This window comes from Leptonychotes weddellii, chromosome 15, assembly GCF_054177405.1.
Source record: "Leptonychotes weddellii isolate Sample4059 chromosome 15, ASM5417740v2, whole genome shotgun sequence".
Classification (NCBI taxonomy): domain Eukaryota; kingdom Metazoa; phylum Chordata; class Mammalia; order Carnivora; family Phocidae; genus Leptonychotes; species Leptonychotes weddellii.
The window spans coordinates 13,335,769-13,351,983 of record NC_138383.1 but is presented as its reverse complement, the minus strand read 5'-3'; the positions used below and the strand labels follow the sequence as shown (position 1 = coordinate 13,351,983).

Here is a 16,215-nt window from a genome sequence, read left to right as displayed (position 1 = left end):
CTCTATTGGGTTCTCTTTTTAATAATCCATAGTTCTTTACATATTCTGAATATGAATCCTTTGTTGGAGTCATATGTGTATTGCAAGTACAGTGTGGCCTGCCTCTCTTAATGGTGTCTCTTAATGAAGATAAACCCTTAATTTTAATATAAATGAATATATTGGTTTTTTTCCTTTATGGTTAGTGTGGGGTGTTTGTTTTGTTTATCTCATTCTACTTAAGAAATCTTTTCTGCGGCACCTGGGTGGCTCAGCTGGTTAAGTGTCCAACTCTTGGTCTTGGCTCAGGTCTTGATCTCACGGTTTTGTTTTCAAACCCTGCACTGGGCTCCACGCCCAGTGTGGAGTCGAGTCAAAAAAAAAAAAAAAGAAAGAAAGAAAGAAATCTTTTCCTACTCTAAGGTTGTGAAGATGTTCTGCTACTTTTTTTTCTTAAAGTTTTATTTCACATTTCACACTTAGGTATGCCATCTCTCTGAAACTAAGTTTCGTGTGTCTGGTGTGAGGCAGAAGTTAAGATACTTTTTCATGGACATCCCAGCTGACTCATGCCATTTATTGAAAGACCACCCTCCCCCACTGCACTGCAGCATCACCCTTGTCATAAATCAGGTGACCATAAGTGTGGACCTGTTTCTAAAGTCTCTTATCCGGGGAGCTTTTAAAAATTGCTGATGACCTAGATCAATTAAGTGGAAACTTTTGGAATTGGGATCTAGACTTTTTTTTTTTTTTTAGAGTTCTCCAGGTATTACAATGTGTAGCTAAGGCTGAGAACCACTGGTCTAGGTTCTCAAATGACAATGGGATGGGAATGGAATATCACCAGCTCCCCATGCCAGAAGGGGACATTTGCTGGGGTGGGTGGGGGTAGGCAATGCTTCAAACTACCCTCCACCCCCAATTTGAGAATCTCTAGTTAGAGGAAGTCCTGCTGTTAAAGGGAGTATTCTACCCCTCCAGTGTGCTGGCTGGACTATGGGAACCTGCTGGTCTAGATCAGCGTTTCTGGATTCTGGCTGCCATTTAAAAGCTCATTTAGATGGGTGCCTGGGTGGCCCCGCTGGTTAAGTGTCTGCCTTCGGCTCAGGTCATGATCCCAATCTAGGGATTGAGCCCCACATCGAGCTCCCTGCTCAGCGGGAAGCCTGCTTCTCCCTCGCCCTCTGCCCCTCCCCACCACTCGTGCTCTCTCTCTCTCTCAAATAAATAGATAAAATTTTTAAAAATAAACAAAATAAAAGCTCATTTGGGAAGCTTTAAAAAAAAAAAAAAAGATATTGATGCCCAGATCTCACTCCAGACCACCTGAATCACAATCTCCAGGAATTTTTTTTTTTAAGCTCTTAGGTGATCTCAATGTGCAACAGTTGAGGACCACTGGTCTGGAACCTCTGAAGTACACAAAGAATCTAAATACACTCACCGTCAGGCCTTCATTATTCTTGCCCCCAAGCGTATACAGGCTGCCATCATTGGGATCTGGGAGGAAGGCAGGCCTAGAGGTTGAGCAGTAAGTATTAGTGATAAATTATAGCCCAGGGCACAGAACAAAATATCAAAGCCATGCAAAGTCATGATTGGGGGGAGGGGGGCATGTGTGTGTATAAGACAATTCCACCCACTGCTCTTTCACTTTTAGCCACAAATAAAATATCCCTATGGTGATAGGCTATATTTGAGCAGAAAAAAGCAACCTGCAAGAAAAAAAAAAAAAGTAAAAAACCATAGAAGAGTAAATCACCATTTGGTCAAAGCACTCTGGATGATGATAAGTAAGTAAAAAAGGACCCAGTAAGTCTACTTTTCAGTTTCTAAGTCAATTGTGTATAGAACTTCAACAATTAATATTTAATAGCATGGAACAGTACATAAACAGGTAGGACAAATCTACCTTTAGTGTTCAACAAACATTTATTTTTAAACTGGAGGCAATAAAAGCAGACTCTGAAAGCTTGACATCAGAGAAAACATGCCAAGGAGATGGCTGATGGTCTCCAGTCCATGGCTTCCTGTGAAGTAGATACGAGGTAGGCTTTGGTAAGGTTAACCTGGTGAAGTCTGAACTAGGAGCAGGAACTCAAAAACCCCTTGCTGAATCTTTTCTGTGCTTAGGATGTCCCATCATTTGAGCTCTTACAGGGGCCATAACACACTCTCTAGTAGCAGGTTATGTTCACGTTTCCTTTCATGGTACGACAGTGAAAAGGGAGAGATCTAAACCCTTTGGTAGGACTTTGGCAGCTTAAGCTCAAAACTCAACTTGAGTTTCATCTCAAGGAAGCCTCTTTAATATCACTGCCTCCCTCCCCCGAAGAACTGACCACACAACCCAGGTCATAGCACCTATAAGACTTGATGTCTCCATCATTCTTATTATACCTTAAGTGTATAAGAGCGTATGCATATATGCACTCCCAGCAGTTAGCCTCCTAAATATTGATTGAATAATTAAGAAAATGAATTTTTAAAAAAAGGAAAATGAATTAAAGGGAAGTACTGAACAAATCAGAACACTTACTCTTCCACATGTGTTGGAACCTGCAGAACCGGATCTGTGCAAAAGAACAACAAAGGCATCATCAGACAGACTCTAAAATATCAGGATTCCAAGAAGGTCCCCAGGACAGATTCACAAGTGGTATCAAAATCTTAAATTTACCAGAGAGTGTATATGAAGGCACTTTGGAAAACACACCCAGGGATGCCTGGGTGGCTCAGTCGGTTAAGCCTCTGCCTTCGGCTCAGGTCATGATCCCAGGATCCTGGGCTCCCTGCTCAGGGGGAGTTGGCCTCTCTCTGTCTCCCTCTGCTCCTACCTCCCTCTCGTACTTGCTCTCTCTCTCAAAATCTTAAAAAAAAAAAAAAAGACAACACACACCAAAGACACAGATTGTCACCAAGACTGGCTAGAGAACATAGCAGAATGGAACTGATGTCAAGAAACGTGCACACAGGGGCGCCTGGGTGGCTCAGTAGGTTGAGCACCTGACTTTTGATTTCAGCTGAGGTCATGATCTCAGTATCATGAGATCAAGCCCCATGTCAGGCTCCGTGCTCAGCGCAGAGTCTGCTTGAGGATTCTCTCTCTCCCTCTCCCCCACCACTCTAAAACAGATAAATAAATCTTAAAAAAAAAAAAAAGAAACATGCACGTAACTTGGGGAACGGACAGCGAAGGAAGAACCAGTCGCAACCCACAGTGGACAATGAGTCATAGTGTGTCGGACACATCAAGGACTTTTAAAACCGAAGCCATCACCTTGTCACAGATTCCTGGAGTGATACTAGGAACTCCCATTGGGAAAAACAAAACTGTGGCTTAAGAATAAATTTTCCTGTTGATGAGAATTTGGTTGGTGGTAAATGGATACACCCCACTGGGGCAGCATTATGGCGATCTGGGAGCCTCCGAGGGCTTGTTTGCCGTGATTCCCTTTGATCCATAAATTATTCCCTTTCTATAAAAATCGAGATTAAAAGTAATATGAAACATAGAAAATGCTTTGCGTACAAAGATGCTCACAGTAGCATTACAAATGACTTAACTATTCAATAATATGGTTAAATTAGGGAATGTCCACTTGGCAGAAAATTAAGGCTTCTAAAAGGGCTTATACACTTTTAAAAACATGTACAAATCTTTACATTGTGATGTTCAGGAGAAAAGATAACATTATACAGAGTATTAATGCAACTGAGGAGAAAATCTTCAATGCACATAGAAAAAAAATGATGGAAAGGCAAAAAAACATGCCAAGTTATTTTTATTGGAAGTGACTCCCCCACCTTTTCTGGAGTTCCCAAAATCTAAACAGGCATTACTGTTTAAATTGGGGGGAAAAGCATTTTCTCAAAGTTAATTTTATATTTTCAGTAGTCAAAACCAGGAGAATTTCTCCCTCCCCAGATCCTCCCAGGCTCGAAGCAAGAGGATGCTCCCGGTTCCCGGAGGCCGACGGCGGTGGCATCAGGGCGCACCGACACGACGCAGAGCGAAAATCCACAGGCGTAGGACAGCGCCGTCCTGAGGGGTTCCCAGCAACCAAAGCCCCGCGGGCCGCACAGCCCCGGCGTCCGCAACGTCAGAGCCGGGGCTGAGGATGGCAAATAGTGTCACAGGGTTTTGGATGCAGCGTGCCAGGCTCCACAGCTGGTCGTGACAGACGGCTGCCTGATTCCCCCGGTCGCCTGGGATTCTCAGATGAAGAGAACTCTTTCAAGCCTTATCATCTGTTGACTTTGCTCTGCAAGCCCAGCTCCTACGCAAAAGCATACACGGTGTTCACGGGGACAGAAGCGCACACAGCACACGTGGTCTGTGGGCAGCAAACAAACAATTCATTAAGCCGAAAACATTTTAGGAAACAGGAGGAACTTTCAGTTAGGAAGTGTTTAGCGTCCCCATTAGTCACCTCTCGGTACACTCTCACAAACAGACTGATGCAAGAGACAGGAAACAAGAGCGCGTGGCGTTCACCCACTGAAAGGGGCCGCGGCGCCATCACGGCCCAGCTCCCGCGACCTGGCCCGGACGGCGTGCAAGCCCGGAGGAGTGACAATGCCGCACGCAGTGTGAACAAAACACGGCAGTCAGAAGGCCCCTTTTTTTGTTCATCTCGGCTGCTCTGAGCTACCGCAGATAAACACAGCCGAAGAGGACGCTGCCGGATTCCCGCCCTTCCCTGGCAACAAGACACGGAGACCGACAGGATTTCCAGTCCTGGTCACAGGCTCATGTTTGCCGGACGGCGCTCGCGCCCGCTCAGACACCTGTCTGCAGGTGCAGGTTTCCCTGGTTTTCTAGAGCTCATCCACTGGTCACCTGACACTGAGGCCTGAAGTCCCAACATGTGTCCTGTACCCGACAGGTTCCCGGGAAGACAAAGGCCACTGGCAGGAGCCAGGGAACAACCCGTGGGACAGATATACGGGTGTGTAAGAACTGTGCTTCTAGAATTCTAGGCTTAGGAGGACAGGAACTCCAGGAGGAGGAGCTTCTGGTCATCTTAGCATTCCCATCCACTCACTATGATACAGGCCCTGGAATGAACATGTGCAGAGCTGGAAGCCATGTAACAGCACCACCATTAAGTCAGCTCCCATGGGTGAGCAAAGTGCTGCTTGGCTTCTGAGGAGGAGCGGTGACCTATACCCTAGATTTTTGTTTTCTTAAACAATCATTTGCATCTGTGATCTGCTTTAAAATACTATAGAAAAAAGGGGCGCCTGGGTGGCTCAGTGGGTTAAGACGCGTCCAACTCTTGATTTCAGCCTGGGTCTTGATCTCGGGGTGGTGGGATCGAGCCCTGCGCTCAGTGCAGAATCTGCTTGTCCCTCTCCCTCTACCTGCATGCACGTGCGCTCGCTCTCTCTCTCAAACCAAATCTTTAAAATACTACAAGAAGGGCAGATAAAACGAAAAATAGCAGCCAACTGATAACTGTTAAAGATGAATGTGGCAACACTGGGGAGTTATTTTGCTATTCCCTCTACATATGCTTGAAATTTTCCATAACATAAAAGATTAGAGATAAAAAAATATTTGGAAAGCCAGCAAAATAAAAGTAAACAGCATCATCTGAAAAATGTGCAGTGAAAGCCCAACATGGAAAAGTGCTTGTTTTTATTTAATAATAAGAACTGGTATCAGGCAAGATTCTTGCTTAAAAAAAAAAAAAATTCAGCCATGTGAGAAGAAACCTGGCCTACGTATAAGGCTATAAACAAACACTGCTACAAAACAAGCCACTCTATCTATATGGAGACTGATAAGGATAAAAGCCATCTCACAAAGCTGTTTCACTTTCAGAAGGGAAAAAAGGGGTGGGGGCGGAGGGGGGCTTGCTTTGCAAGTATGAAAACGGGTTAATCAAGGTAAAGGCAAGGCTATCAGAGGAGGAACTGACAGGGGCAGACACAAACCTGCTCACTGCTCCCCAGAGAGCAGCCCCCGGACTGGACCCGATTCCCCTAACAGGTCCAGCTGAGGCTTGAAACGGCATAATCTTTACCCCCAGAGACACCCGGATGACGTTGTGTGACCGGACTGCCACTGTTGTGCTCATCGAAGCCTCTTTCTTAACCAGGGACAGAAATGCCTCCAAACAGATGGTCACATCCTTCCTTTGCCCAAGTTCACAAGGGTGAAAATTTAAACATTTTTATTTCCACAAGACATGAATTTTCGTCTTTCCACGAATACCTGTTGCACCTTCATTCTCCATCCCATCCTCTCTGGAACCTCATGCCCTCTCCTTCTGTGCTGGGCCACACGTGGACTCTTGACTTTGCTCCGTCCTGAGCTATGGGTCTTCATGGCTCCATCTAGCAGCACCAACAGCCCTACCCTTTCGGCTGCCTCTCCACCACTCTGGTGAGCCCATGTACCTGCTGCTCTGACCACCCACTAGGAGGCGGCCCCTCCACTGCCACTTCCCGTTCCATGGCTCACCCTGCCCCTTGAGTCTCTCACCTCTTGGCCTCTGTGGCCCTGCACGGCCTGATTTCTGCTCCCTCCCTCCCTACTCCCACAGGAAGGGACATTTCCAGGTCCTCCCTTGAGTCCTCTCAGAGAGCACACCCATCCCTGAAGCTTCAACCACAACCACGATGGGAGATTCCAGGTCCCCATCATTTTCTGAGCTCTTCTTTCTGGATCAACCAGACATTTCCACTATTTCCTACCAGCACCTCAGCCACCACCCACCCAAAGTCATGCCCTCCATCTTTTAACTCAAACCTACTTCTACTATCGACACCCTATTTTATTAACAGTACCACTATTCTCTTAGAAGACGGGCAAGCTCCAAATGATGCTGTTGACACTCATTTCTCCCCAACACATCTTGTCAGCTGCCAAACTCTAGGGTTTGTTTCCTACACCCAGTATCCCTCCATCATCAGAACCCCTTCCCTTTTAAGGGCTCCTTTTTCTCTGGTCTATGTGGCCTTTGGAATCAGATGAGTCTATGCTTAAGTCCTAACTCTGCCAAATTACCTAATCTCTCTGGGCCTGAATTTCCTCATTAATAAAGAAAGAAAAAAAAATAGATAATAACACCAACCTCATGAGGCATCTCTATGTGGATTAAATAAGGACTAAATGTTTGTCAAGACTTGAAGTCTGTGCCTTGACACAGAGAATGGTGATCCTTTTAAGGGCAGAAGTCAGATTATTCTTCTCTACCACTCAAAATCTTTTGGTGGTTCCCATCTCAATCATAAAGGCCAGTGGTCACACAGTAGCTTACAAATCCCACACAATCCCACCCTCCCACCCTCTAATGCTCTCCCACTATTTCCTCCTTGCTTATTCTAGCCAAGCTGGCCTCTTCGTATTCCTCAAATATGGTCTAGCTTGCCCCTGCCTCAGGGCCTTTACATCTGCTGCCCCCTCTGCCCACACCTTTGATCAAATATCACTATCTCACAGAGGTCTTCCATGAGCAACTCCTACCGCCCAGAGATTCCCTACCCCTCTTCACTATTTGATTTTTCTCCACGACACTTACCACCTCTGAAGTACAGTATATTTTACTTATTTAAAAAAAAAAAATGACTCTAGCCACTGTTAACTACATGAGGGCTGGGATTTATCTTTTGTTGTCTGCCATATCCCCAACACCTAAAACAGTGCCTGGCGCAGAGGAGTGCTCAATACATTGATTGAATGGAGCAATCAATTCCTGTTAGTCTCCTTCCTACATCTATTCCTGCCCAGTCTGGACACCCATCATTAATTACCTTTAATAATCCAGCAACTATGCTTTATCGCCCCTCAACCCAAAATCTACCTAGCAATCCCCTTTCCTCCACCCAGGCTCTGAGTGCTGCTGAAGAAAACACTAAATCACTCTTGAAGAAACCATTCTCCAGCTGGGCCCCAAGTCATAGGAGATACACTTATCTACTTCCTGGTTGGCTTCTGTTCCCTGTTCCTCACAGCTAGTATTTCAAACCTTCACCCCTTGCCCTCAAGGCCTCCTCCTCTCCACACCCGATTCTGCCTTCTGTGGCACAGGGGGAGGAAAAGGGGGCAGAGTGAGCTCTCCCAAACTTCTTACCCTTCTCCTCAGGTTTGTCCAATTCTACCCTTCCCTTCTCTATAAAAGGACAATGTGTTCACCTTCATATTCATAGGTACTGCACAGCCCCGGGGTGGTACCGTGTCTCCAAGGATCTTCCCATCCTCCTCTAGCTGGCTAACTCCTTCCCCTCAGCCCACAAACAACCCAACCTCTGGGGGCTCTCCTTTCTCTCCTAATGCAGCCCCTTTTAAGTGCACAATTGGAGGAATATTGAGAAACCTACACACCTATGTAACCACCCTCACACCCTAGAATGTTTCCGTCACCCCAAAGCATTTTCTCACGTCCCTTTGGATTCAATATCCCCAACTCCCACCCCATATAACCACCAATGGATTCGTTGTGTTTGTTCCAAAACTGCACAAATGCAGTTCACCCATTAGCTTCTCTCCTGTCTGGCTTCCTTCTCTCTGCATCAGGTTTCTGAAATTCCGCTACATTGTTGCCCCTATCACCAGCTGCCCTTTTATATTGCTAAGTAGTGTTCCACTGTATGGATATGCCACAATTTGTTTATGGATCTGCTGAGGGACACTGGGTTATTCCAGTTTGGGGCTGGAAAAACATGACTAAAGCAGTTATGAACATCTGTGTGCAAGTTTTGTTGGGTCCTAGGTTTTCCTTCCTGTTGGGAAAATACCTAGAATGTGGAGCCATGCTTGTTTACATTTGACTTGACAAGGAGCCGCCAAACAGCTCTTCAAAGTGGTTGTGCTATTTTAGGTTCCCACCAACAGCATGTAAGTGTCTGTATACTTTTTTAAATGCTGGGTACCAGGTCCTTCCCCCCAAGAAGCAGATTCTGTCGGTAAGGCCAGGGAATTAGTGCTTTTAACTAGTAAACCATTGCGCTGGACCCCGTTTCACCTTCTCGCCTTCTGTGCCCTTCTCAACTCCCTGCGCTCTGGCCCCTACCCTCAGAATAAGACCAGAACTGCCACTGTCAAGTTCTAGTGACCAAATCTAACAAACACTTGCAAATCCTTCCTATTAGGTTTCCACATGGCAGCTTATGACGTTCTCCAGTGGAGTCCATGATTCAGCCCCACCTCCAGCTGCTTATAGGGTATCTCAACCCCTGATGTCATACCCCCCAGAACCTGTTCCTCTTCAACATTCCCAGATTGGCTGGCCTCACTTCCACCTAGTTGTACAATCCGGAAACTCAGAGTTGTCCTTGATTCTTCCCTTAATTCTAACCCGCTCCCATTCAATTAGATCCTGACTTGTGTAAGATTCAACCCAGTAAACATGTCTCAAAATCTGTGTCCTCCTTTACCACTGCCAAATTAGGCAGTCACCATTTCTCCAGCAGTCTCCTAACCAGCTCCCTGTCTGGGATCTCTGCCTTTCAGATGGACATTCTACCTACTGTCTGCAAGGGCTCGACAAAGGCAAATCTGTTCACATCTTTCCTCCACGTAAAACCCTACAATGGCTCCCCCCTCTGCCTACTGAATACCTTCCATCTCTGTGGCTCAAGTCAGAGGATCCCAAACTTTCTTGGTTCACAGCACCCTTTGTGTCTCAGTAATTTCTTCATAGCACCCTAGGCCAAAAGAAATACTTAACAGTTCCATTTATTAAACAGTTAGTTCTACATGACCTAAGTATTTAGGGACTAGCAACTTAGAAGCCACATGAAAAAAAGGAAAACACGTAAACGGAAAAAAAACCATTTATCTCCTTCTTAACCACACCTGCTTACCAATGGGCTGTGTGCCTGCTGGATGCCGCACAGATTCCAGAATTTATAACCCGATTAGACACTGCCACCCTCGTTACCACTCCACACTGATTATCACACGGTATTTGAATTTTATTACAGCAACCACCAAAACTTCAGCTTTGCAAAGATAGACTGTTGAAAGGAAAAAAGCACAACCTAATGCTGAAACCAGAAACTACCTCGAGCATGGTGTTTGACACTTGTTGCGTACTGCTATGCTTCTCTCAAAAATTTAAAACAAGATGCAGTGCCTGTGTGAATTTACTGTGGCACCCGGGGCCCCTCAGCACTGTTTGGGAACCAGAGGCCTAGGCATTCAAGGTTCTGCAAAACCTGGGCCCAGCTCTTCTCCAGGATTCTCTTTCAATCACGTCTCTTCCCTGAACACCCCCATGCTTTCGTGTTGGTCTCTGTGCTACGGGAAATCAGAAAATGACCGTCCACTGCACTTGCTATGTTCTTAGGAGGCACTGATCATGCTCCCCCAGGGGCAGGTGGCCCTTCTGGGTCTCAAATATCTGGAGGCTGGATTGAATTTTAAGCAGGTTGAAGAACAGAGAGCATCTATGTTGCACACTGTGAAATATACATGGAAAAGTACATAAAGCTTATGTACAGTTTAATGAGTAATCAGAGAGTGATGTCCGGGGTAACTGCCCAGGGGGCCTCTGCTCCCCTCATACTTAGTAGACAATGCTGTCTGCAGGATGAAAGGAAGGCAGGAATTTAAGATAGTCAATACTGTATGTGGGATATAGTCATTCCAGTAAGTTTTTTCTAATGAAAAGGACTTTTCCACACAGAAACCTATACAATAAAAGCCAAAGAGAGCTGCCACACACCACTTGTTTGTTCACTCACATTTAAGATTTTATTTGACACAGAGAGAGAGCACAAGCAGGGGGAGAGGGAGAAGCAGGCTTCCTGCTGAGCAAGGAGCCCAACACAGAGCCCAACATGGGGCTCGATCCCAGGACCCTGGGATCATGACCTGAGCCAAAGGCAGACGCTTAACTGAGAGCCACCCAGGGGCCCCACGTTCACTCACATTTAAAAATAATTTAAATGTATGGGAAAAAAATGATCTGACACTCGCTATAAAGAAGGAGCTGAGGAAGGGGATTGCCATGTGCTTATCGCCACTGAAGCTGGGCGCTGGGTACATGAGGTTCTCATGATACTATTCTACACTTTTGTGTGTGTTGAAGTTTTTATAAAATGAAAAAATTTTTAGAGAGAGAAACTTAAAAAAAGCCATTTAAGAAAAGCCTTTCCGATATGTACAGAAGAAAAGCCTGTTTTTTCCTGCATTCACCTATAATATAAACCTTCACTTTAAAAAAAAAAAAAAAAGTAATATCTATACTCAACATGGAGCTCAAACTCATGATCCTGAGATCTCTACTGACTGAGCCAGCAAGATGCCCTAAACCTTCCCTTTCTGAAGTGAAGCCTGAAGGGTTTGAAGGCACTGCAGGGAAACCGGCTCAAAGAGCAAGAAGGACCCTGTCAGCACCACGGCAGGCTTCCCTAACACACGCCTAGCAGAATTGGTGAGGGTGTGGGAAAACACGGGGGCGATAAGTCAGCAAAACCGAAAAATGTCCCTGATGAAATCAACCAAAATTTAAGTAAGTGTTTCAAAACAGACCTCAGGTCTGATGGCCTCTCCTTGGAGGTAGCTCTGGGCAGACTTTCTTCCATGTAGGAAGGAATAGATTCCTTTGATTACAGAAGCCACAAGAATAGGTTGCCCATCTGACTGGAGCTTAAGGAACCTTACAAGATCATTCTCTTCTCTTTCTCAGATGAGCATTGATATTTCTGGAACACACTGCTTCTCTGGCGGGATCTAGATGAGCACAGGTTTTTCCACTCTGCCTCACCTCATTCTTCTTTCCAAAGCACAACCACCTAGCTGACCCCTACACACCCAGCATTTAACACCAGCTTCCTGGGGCGCCCGGGTGGCTCAGATGGTTAAGTGTCTCACTTTGGCTCAGGTCATGATCTCGGGGTCCTGGGATCAAGCCCCATGTGGGGCTCCCTGCTCAGGGGGCAGCCTGCTTCTCCCTCTCCCACTCCCCCTGCTTGTGTGCTCTATCTTTCACATAAATAAAATCTTTAAATAAATAAAAATAAAAAACCAGCTTCCTCTCGGACTAGACAACTTCTCTGGGTACAACTAAGATGTCACAGAACATGTGAAATTCTCCAAGCCAGCCCCTTCTAAGTATACCTCTAGGAATGACATGAACTCTTCTGGGTTGGCCCTTCTGAAAGGTATTTATGGGCCATAAAACCCAGAAATGAAGCCTCCTCATATACCAAATATTCAAGAGCCTTGTCCTTCCCTCCCTCCCTTTCTGAGAAAGAGTATGACAACAACCCAAATACTAGTAATTATCTGTTGAGATTTACCATACACATCTCAAAAGCAAATGTTGGGCATCTGCCATCAGCTTGGTTCTCTGCTCCATGCTGTGTGGGATAAAGAAAGGAGTTTATAAAGCTGATATACATGAACAGTGAATGATCAACTGCCGAAACCTGTGATACATACCACAGGATTTCCCAGGTGAAGGAAGTCACTGGGGGCTAGTGTACTCGGGGAAGACAGACTTCATAAAGAAGGATGACTCAGAGGGCGGGCATGACCAGACAGCATGAGTGAAGAACCATCACCCCACTTGTGGGAATGGGGACACAGGCTTGGCAAGTGCCAAGCGTTTCTTCTGAGGAGCAATGCAAGTAAGGCTGGACAGGAGGCAGAGAGGCCGTGGAGCAGAAAGTTGTGAAAACTCTGTGATGTGGTACATGGTGGGCACTAACCAGGGGCTGACTGGAGGCTTCTGAGCAAAAGAGGGACGTGATCCGCGTCCGATGAGAAGGAAAGTTAGACAGGCAGGCATCAGGGCACAAAGTGAAAGAGACAGGGAAGGAGTCACAAAGGCCAGTGAGGAAAGCGGCCCAGTAGCCCCAGTCCGATGGCCTGCGCCAGTGTGGGGGCAGGAGGAAGGATGGCAGGAAGGGTGGCAGGAGGGCTGGTCAGGAACCAAACAAAAGGGGGAAATGTAGCAACAAAGCCTCCTGATCAGAAAAATGCAGTGGAAAAAGGACCTAAAGAGGACGTGGAGATTTAATCCTAGCAGATAGTGAAGCTAGACTGGCTGGTCTGAATGCAATAAAGCCACTGGCATCTCCTCAAGAAAATGCTTAAGGTTCTAATACTATTTTCTTATAAAAATTATTAGTAGAAACAAGGTCATTCACTTTCCCTAACTCAAAAGGTAAGTTTCCCAAATATGTTCAATGCACTCAAGTGAACCAATTAGGGAATATTTCTCCCCAGTGGCAGCTCATTTCCTCCCCCAAAGGAAAGGTACTTCTGTAATCTAAACCTTAAGTTCCCATTAAAGTTGTACGGTCCAACGTGTAAGAGAGCAAGTCTCAAATGTTCTTCAAAGTTCAGCTTTCATAGGGAGAGCATTTTATTATTTTTTAAGATTTTATTTATTTGAGAGAGAGCATGCGTGCACAAGTGGGGGTAGGAGCAGAGGGAAAGGCAGAAGCAGACTCCCCTCTGAACAGGGAGCCCAATGTGGGGCTTGATCCCAGGACTCCAGGATCATAACCTAAGCTGAAGGCAGACACTTAACCGACTGATCCACCCAGGGGCCCCAGGGAAAGCATTTTAAAGCAGGCATCTAATCAAAAGCTGATCCTCAAATTCCAAATCTCACCAGAACTGCGAGAGGACATAACAAGGTTTCTTGCAGGTAAACCCCTGCAAGTCACCAAATGTCATGTTTGACAAAAACAATCATGTGGAGGGACCAAAGTAATCTGAAAAACCTCCCTTTCTAAAGGCAGTCGGATTCTATGTTCTTACTGACCTTCCCCCTGACAGAAGTAACTCAGACGTAAAAAGTGCACATTGATCACTACAATCAACAGTGACAGAATGCAAGGAGGAAGAGAAGACAACTCAATGCTACGGCCTGCACCCAAACGCCTCTCAAGACGTCAGAACTTCACGGAATTCATTCGTGAGCGGTGCGAGTGCCATCAAACCTGCCACAGTCATCCCAATATGAAAAGGACAAGTAACAAAGCCAGAGCCTTCAACATTCACAACCATGTCCCAATACAGACCTAGTAATGCTGCAAAGAAGACCCCTGGAGTTGAAATCTGTGCTCCTCTGCGTGGAGACTTTTTAAGAGACCCCCTTACACTGAGAGACGTGTCGCTCTGCGGTAAAGCCCAGGCTTGAGGGAGGGACATCAGAAGGGGCACCGATGAGACTGAACACGAGCAGATGCTCGCTGAAGCTGAGCGAGGAGTACAGGAGCGTTTGCATCTCTAGTTGTCTCTACGCTGGTGTATGTTTAGAATCTTCCAGGATAAAAAGGAAAATACGAAAAAGAGAAAGAAAACACATTTTCAAGATACTCAAAAGTAGAAACAGGCCTCTCTCTTATCCCCCTCTCACGACTTGATTTTCAGTCCTCCAAAACAATGGAGAGCAAATAAACACTTTTTTTGTGCTTAAGCAAGGAGGTACAAAGGCAGTAATGCATATCTTAAGCTTAGAAAATTCCAAAGAGAAGACAGATTAGAACTATTAACGGAATGTTGTCCTTCCTTACAATTCCCTTCTTCTGTTTCTGTCACACCTCTGAAGGCAGATCTCAGACTCTTTCAGAGGAACATGCATGCTGCTTAGAGACAGGAGAGAAAACCAACCGCAAAAAATCACAGAAAGCCACATGCAACTCAAGATCAGGAACCGGAACTGGCATCTGCTGGTCCAAGTGACAGATAACGTATCCCAAGGGGGCAGAGTCCAGTCTCGCCTGTTTCCCAGGGATTCCAAAAGACATCTTAGTGGGAAGGGTTCTAGGACCCGAGTCAGCATTAGGTGGCTGAGACATTTACAGAGCATCCCTGGTTGTCTATAGAGCCCAGCCTCAAGAAGTTAGAATTTAGGGGGCACCCGGGAGGCTCAGTCAGTTAAGTGTCCGACTCCTGATTTCAGCTCAGGTCATGATTTCAGGGTCATGACATCAAGCCCCGTGTGAGGCTCTGCGCCGAGCTTGGGGCCTGCTTAAGATTCTCTCTCTCCCTCTCCCCCTCCCCCCACCCATGTGCTCTCACTCTCTCAAAAATCAAGAAGTTAGAATTCATTGGGAAGACAAATGCAAACAAAAATTCACAACACAAGCATGAAGTACCCCAGAATCCAGATGAGGAAGGAGCTCACCCTGACGGTGGCCTCTGAAGGGGATCTTGACAGATGACTAGGAGCCTGTCCAACACTGCACGGTGCTGGTGGGGAGGGAACACAAGCTAAGGCCCCATGTCTCTGAGGCCTAGAGGGGTGGGTAAGGGCCAGATGGCAAAGGACCTTGCATGTACGCCAAGAAGCGTAGACTTGACCCTGTAAACCAGTGCTTCTCTGACTGTGGCGAAGGACCAGCTATTGAAAATTCCAACCCATCATGGATGACGCTTAGGATCCCTCCTGTGCTTCTGGAGGACCAGTGGGCAGACCACACCTGGAGCACTGCTTTAGATGGCACCAAGGCCATCTCAGCAGGGGTGCAGCATGGTCCGTGGGCTCATTAGGGGGCATGTCTGACAGCAGCGTGATGGCTGAAGGACAGCCAGGATGCTGCTATACTGATCTAGGAAAGGGATGTGGAGAGCCTGGCTAAGGCACTAGCAAGGAGGGCAGGGAGAAGCAGTCAAATTTGAGAGACACTACTTCAGTCTACATGACAGAACTCAGTGACCAAATAGCAAAGCATCACTCTACTTTCCAGACTGGGTGGGCCGTGGCTGTCAGCATCAGCAGGAACCATGGGAAGAGGCACATGGTAAGAAAGGCAAATGCACGTGAAATCTGAAGAAAATCTTCCCCTATAACCCTAGTTTTTCTTTTATTCTATTCTGTCTAGTTTAGTCTTTCAAATAATCCTAGTTATCTAGTTAATTTTAATAACCGGTATTCCAAGGTGAATGCAAGAAGCCTTAAGCCAGCCCTGGAGATACCAAAGAAAATCCTTTCACCCTCACCAAGCCAAAGCAAGCTTTAGAAAACCAATCTAACACCAAACAGGGCAGCAATGTTTTCTGTTTGCATTTGGGCTGAAAGTGCAGAAAGGAAACACACTCAACTGTCTTCACTGGTGAAATTTCAGACAAAGACAGTTTTGGTGTTGCTACAATCACAAAATCACAGCCTAGAAAGATCACACCTCACTTGGTATGTCACAACTCAAATTAGCTTCTGAAAACAAAACTCCGTTTTCTGCACTAGGTGCAGTTTGCTGCTGTGGTGTAAGAAATCTCCATTTCTTCTGTTCTGGGAACAGCAACACATGTTTGGGCTA

The 16,215-nt window shown here is 46.0% G+C and overlaps 1 protein-coding gene across 6 annotated transcripts in view; it reads right to left on the bottom strand.

The window, feature by feature from the left end:
- The window catches only part of ERN1 (endoplasmic reticulum to nucleus signaling 1), an 83,027-nt gene that overhangs the window by 35,828 nt on the left and 30,984 nt on the right, over positions 1 to 16,215 (bottom strand). For 4 of the 6 annotated variants that reach the window (XM_081804709.1, XM_081804708.1, XM_081804710.1 and 1 more), the window contains 2 exons: positions 2,522 to 2,555; positions 1,427 to 1,499 (listed from right to left, as the gene is read on the bottom strand). In XM_081804709.1, coding sequence (XP_081660835.1) covers positions 1,427 to 1,499; positions 2,522 to 2,555 — 107 coding nt within the window. The remainder of the gene's footprint in view (positions 1 to 1,426; positions 1,500 to 2,521; positions 2,556 to 16,215) is intronic. The other 2 variants (XM_081804712.1, XM_081804711.1) reach the window with 1 other exon arrangement.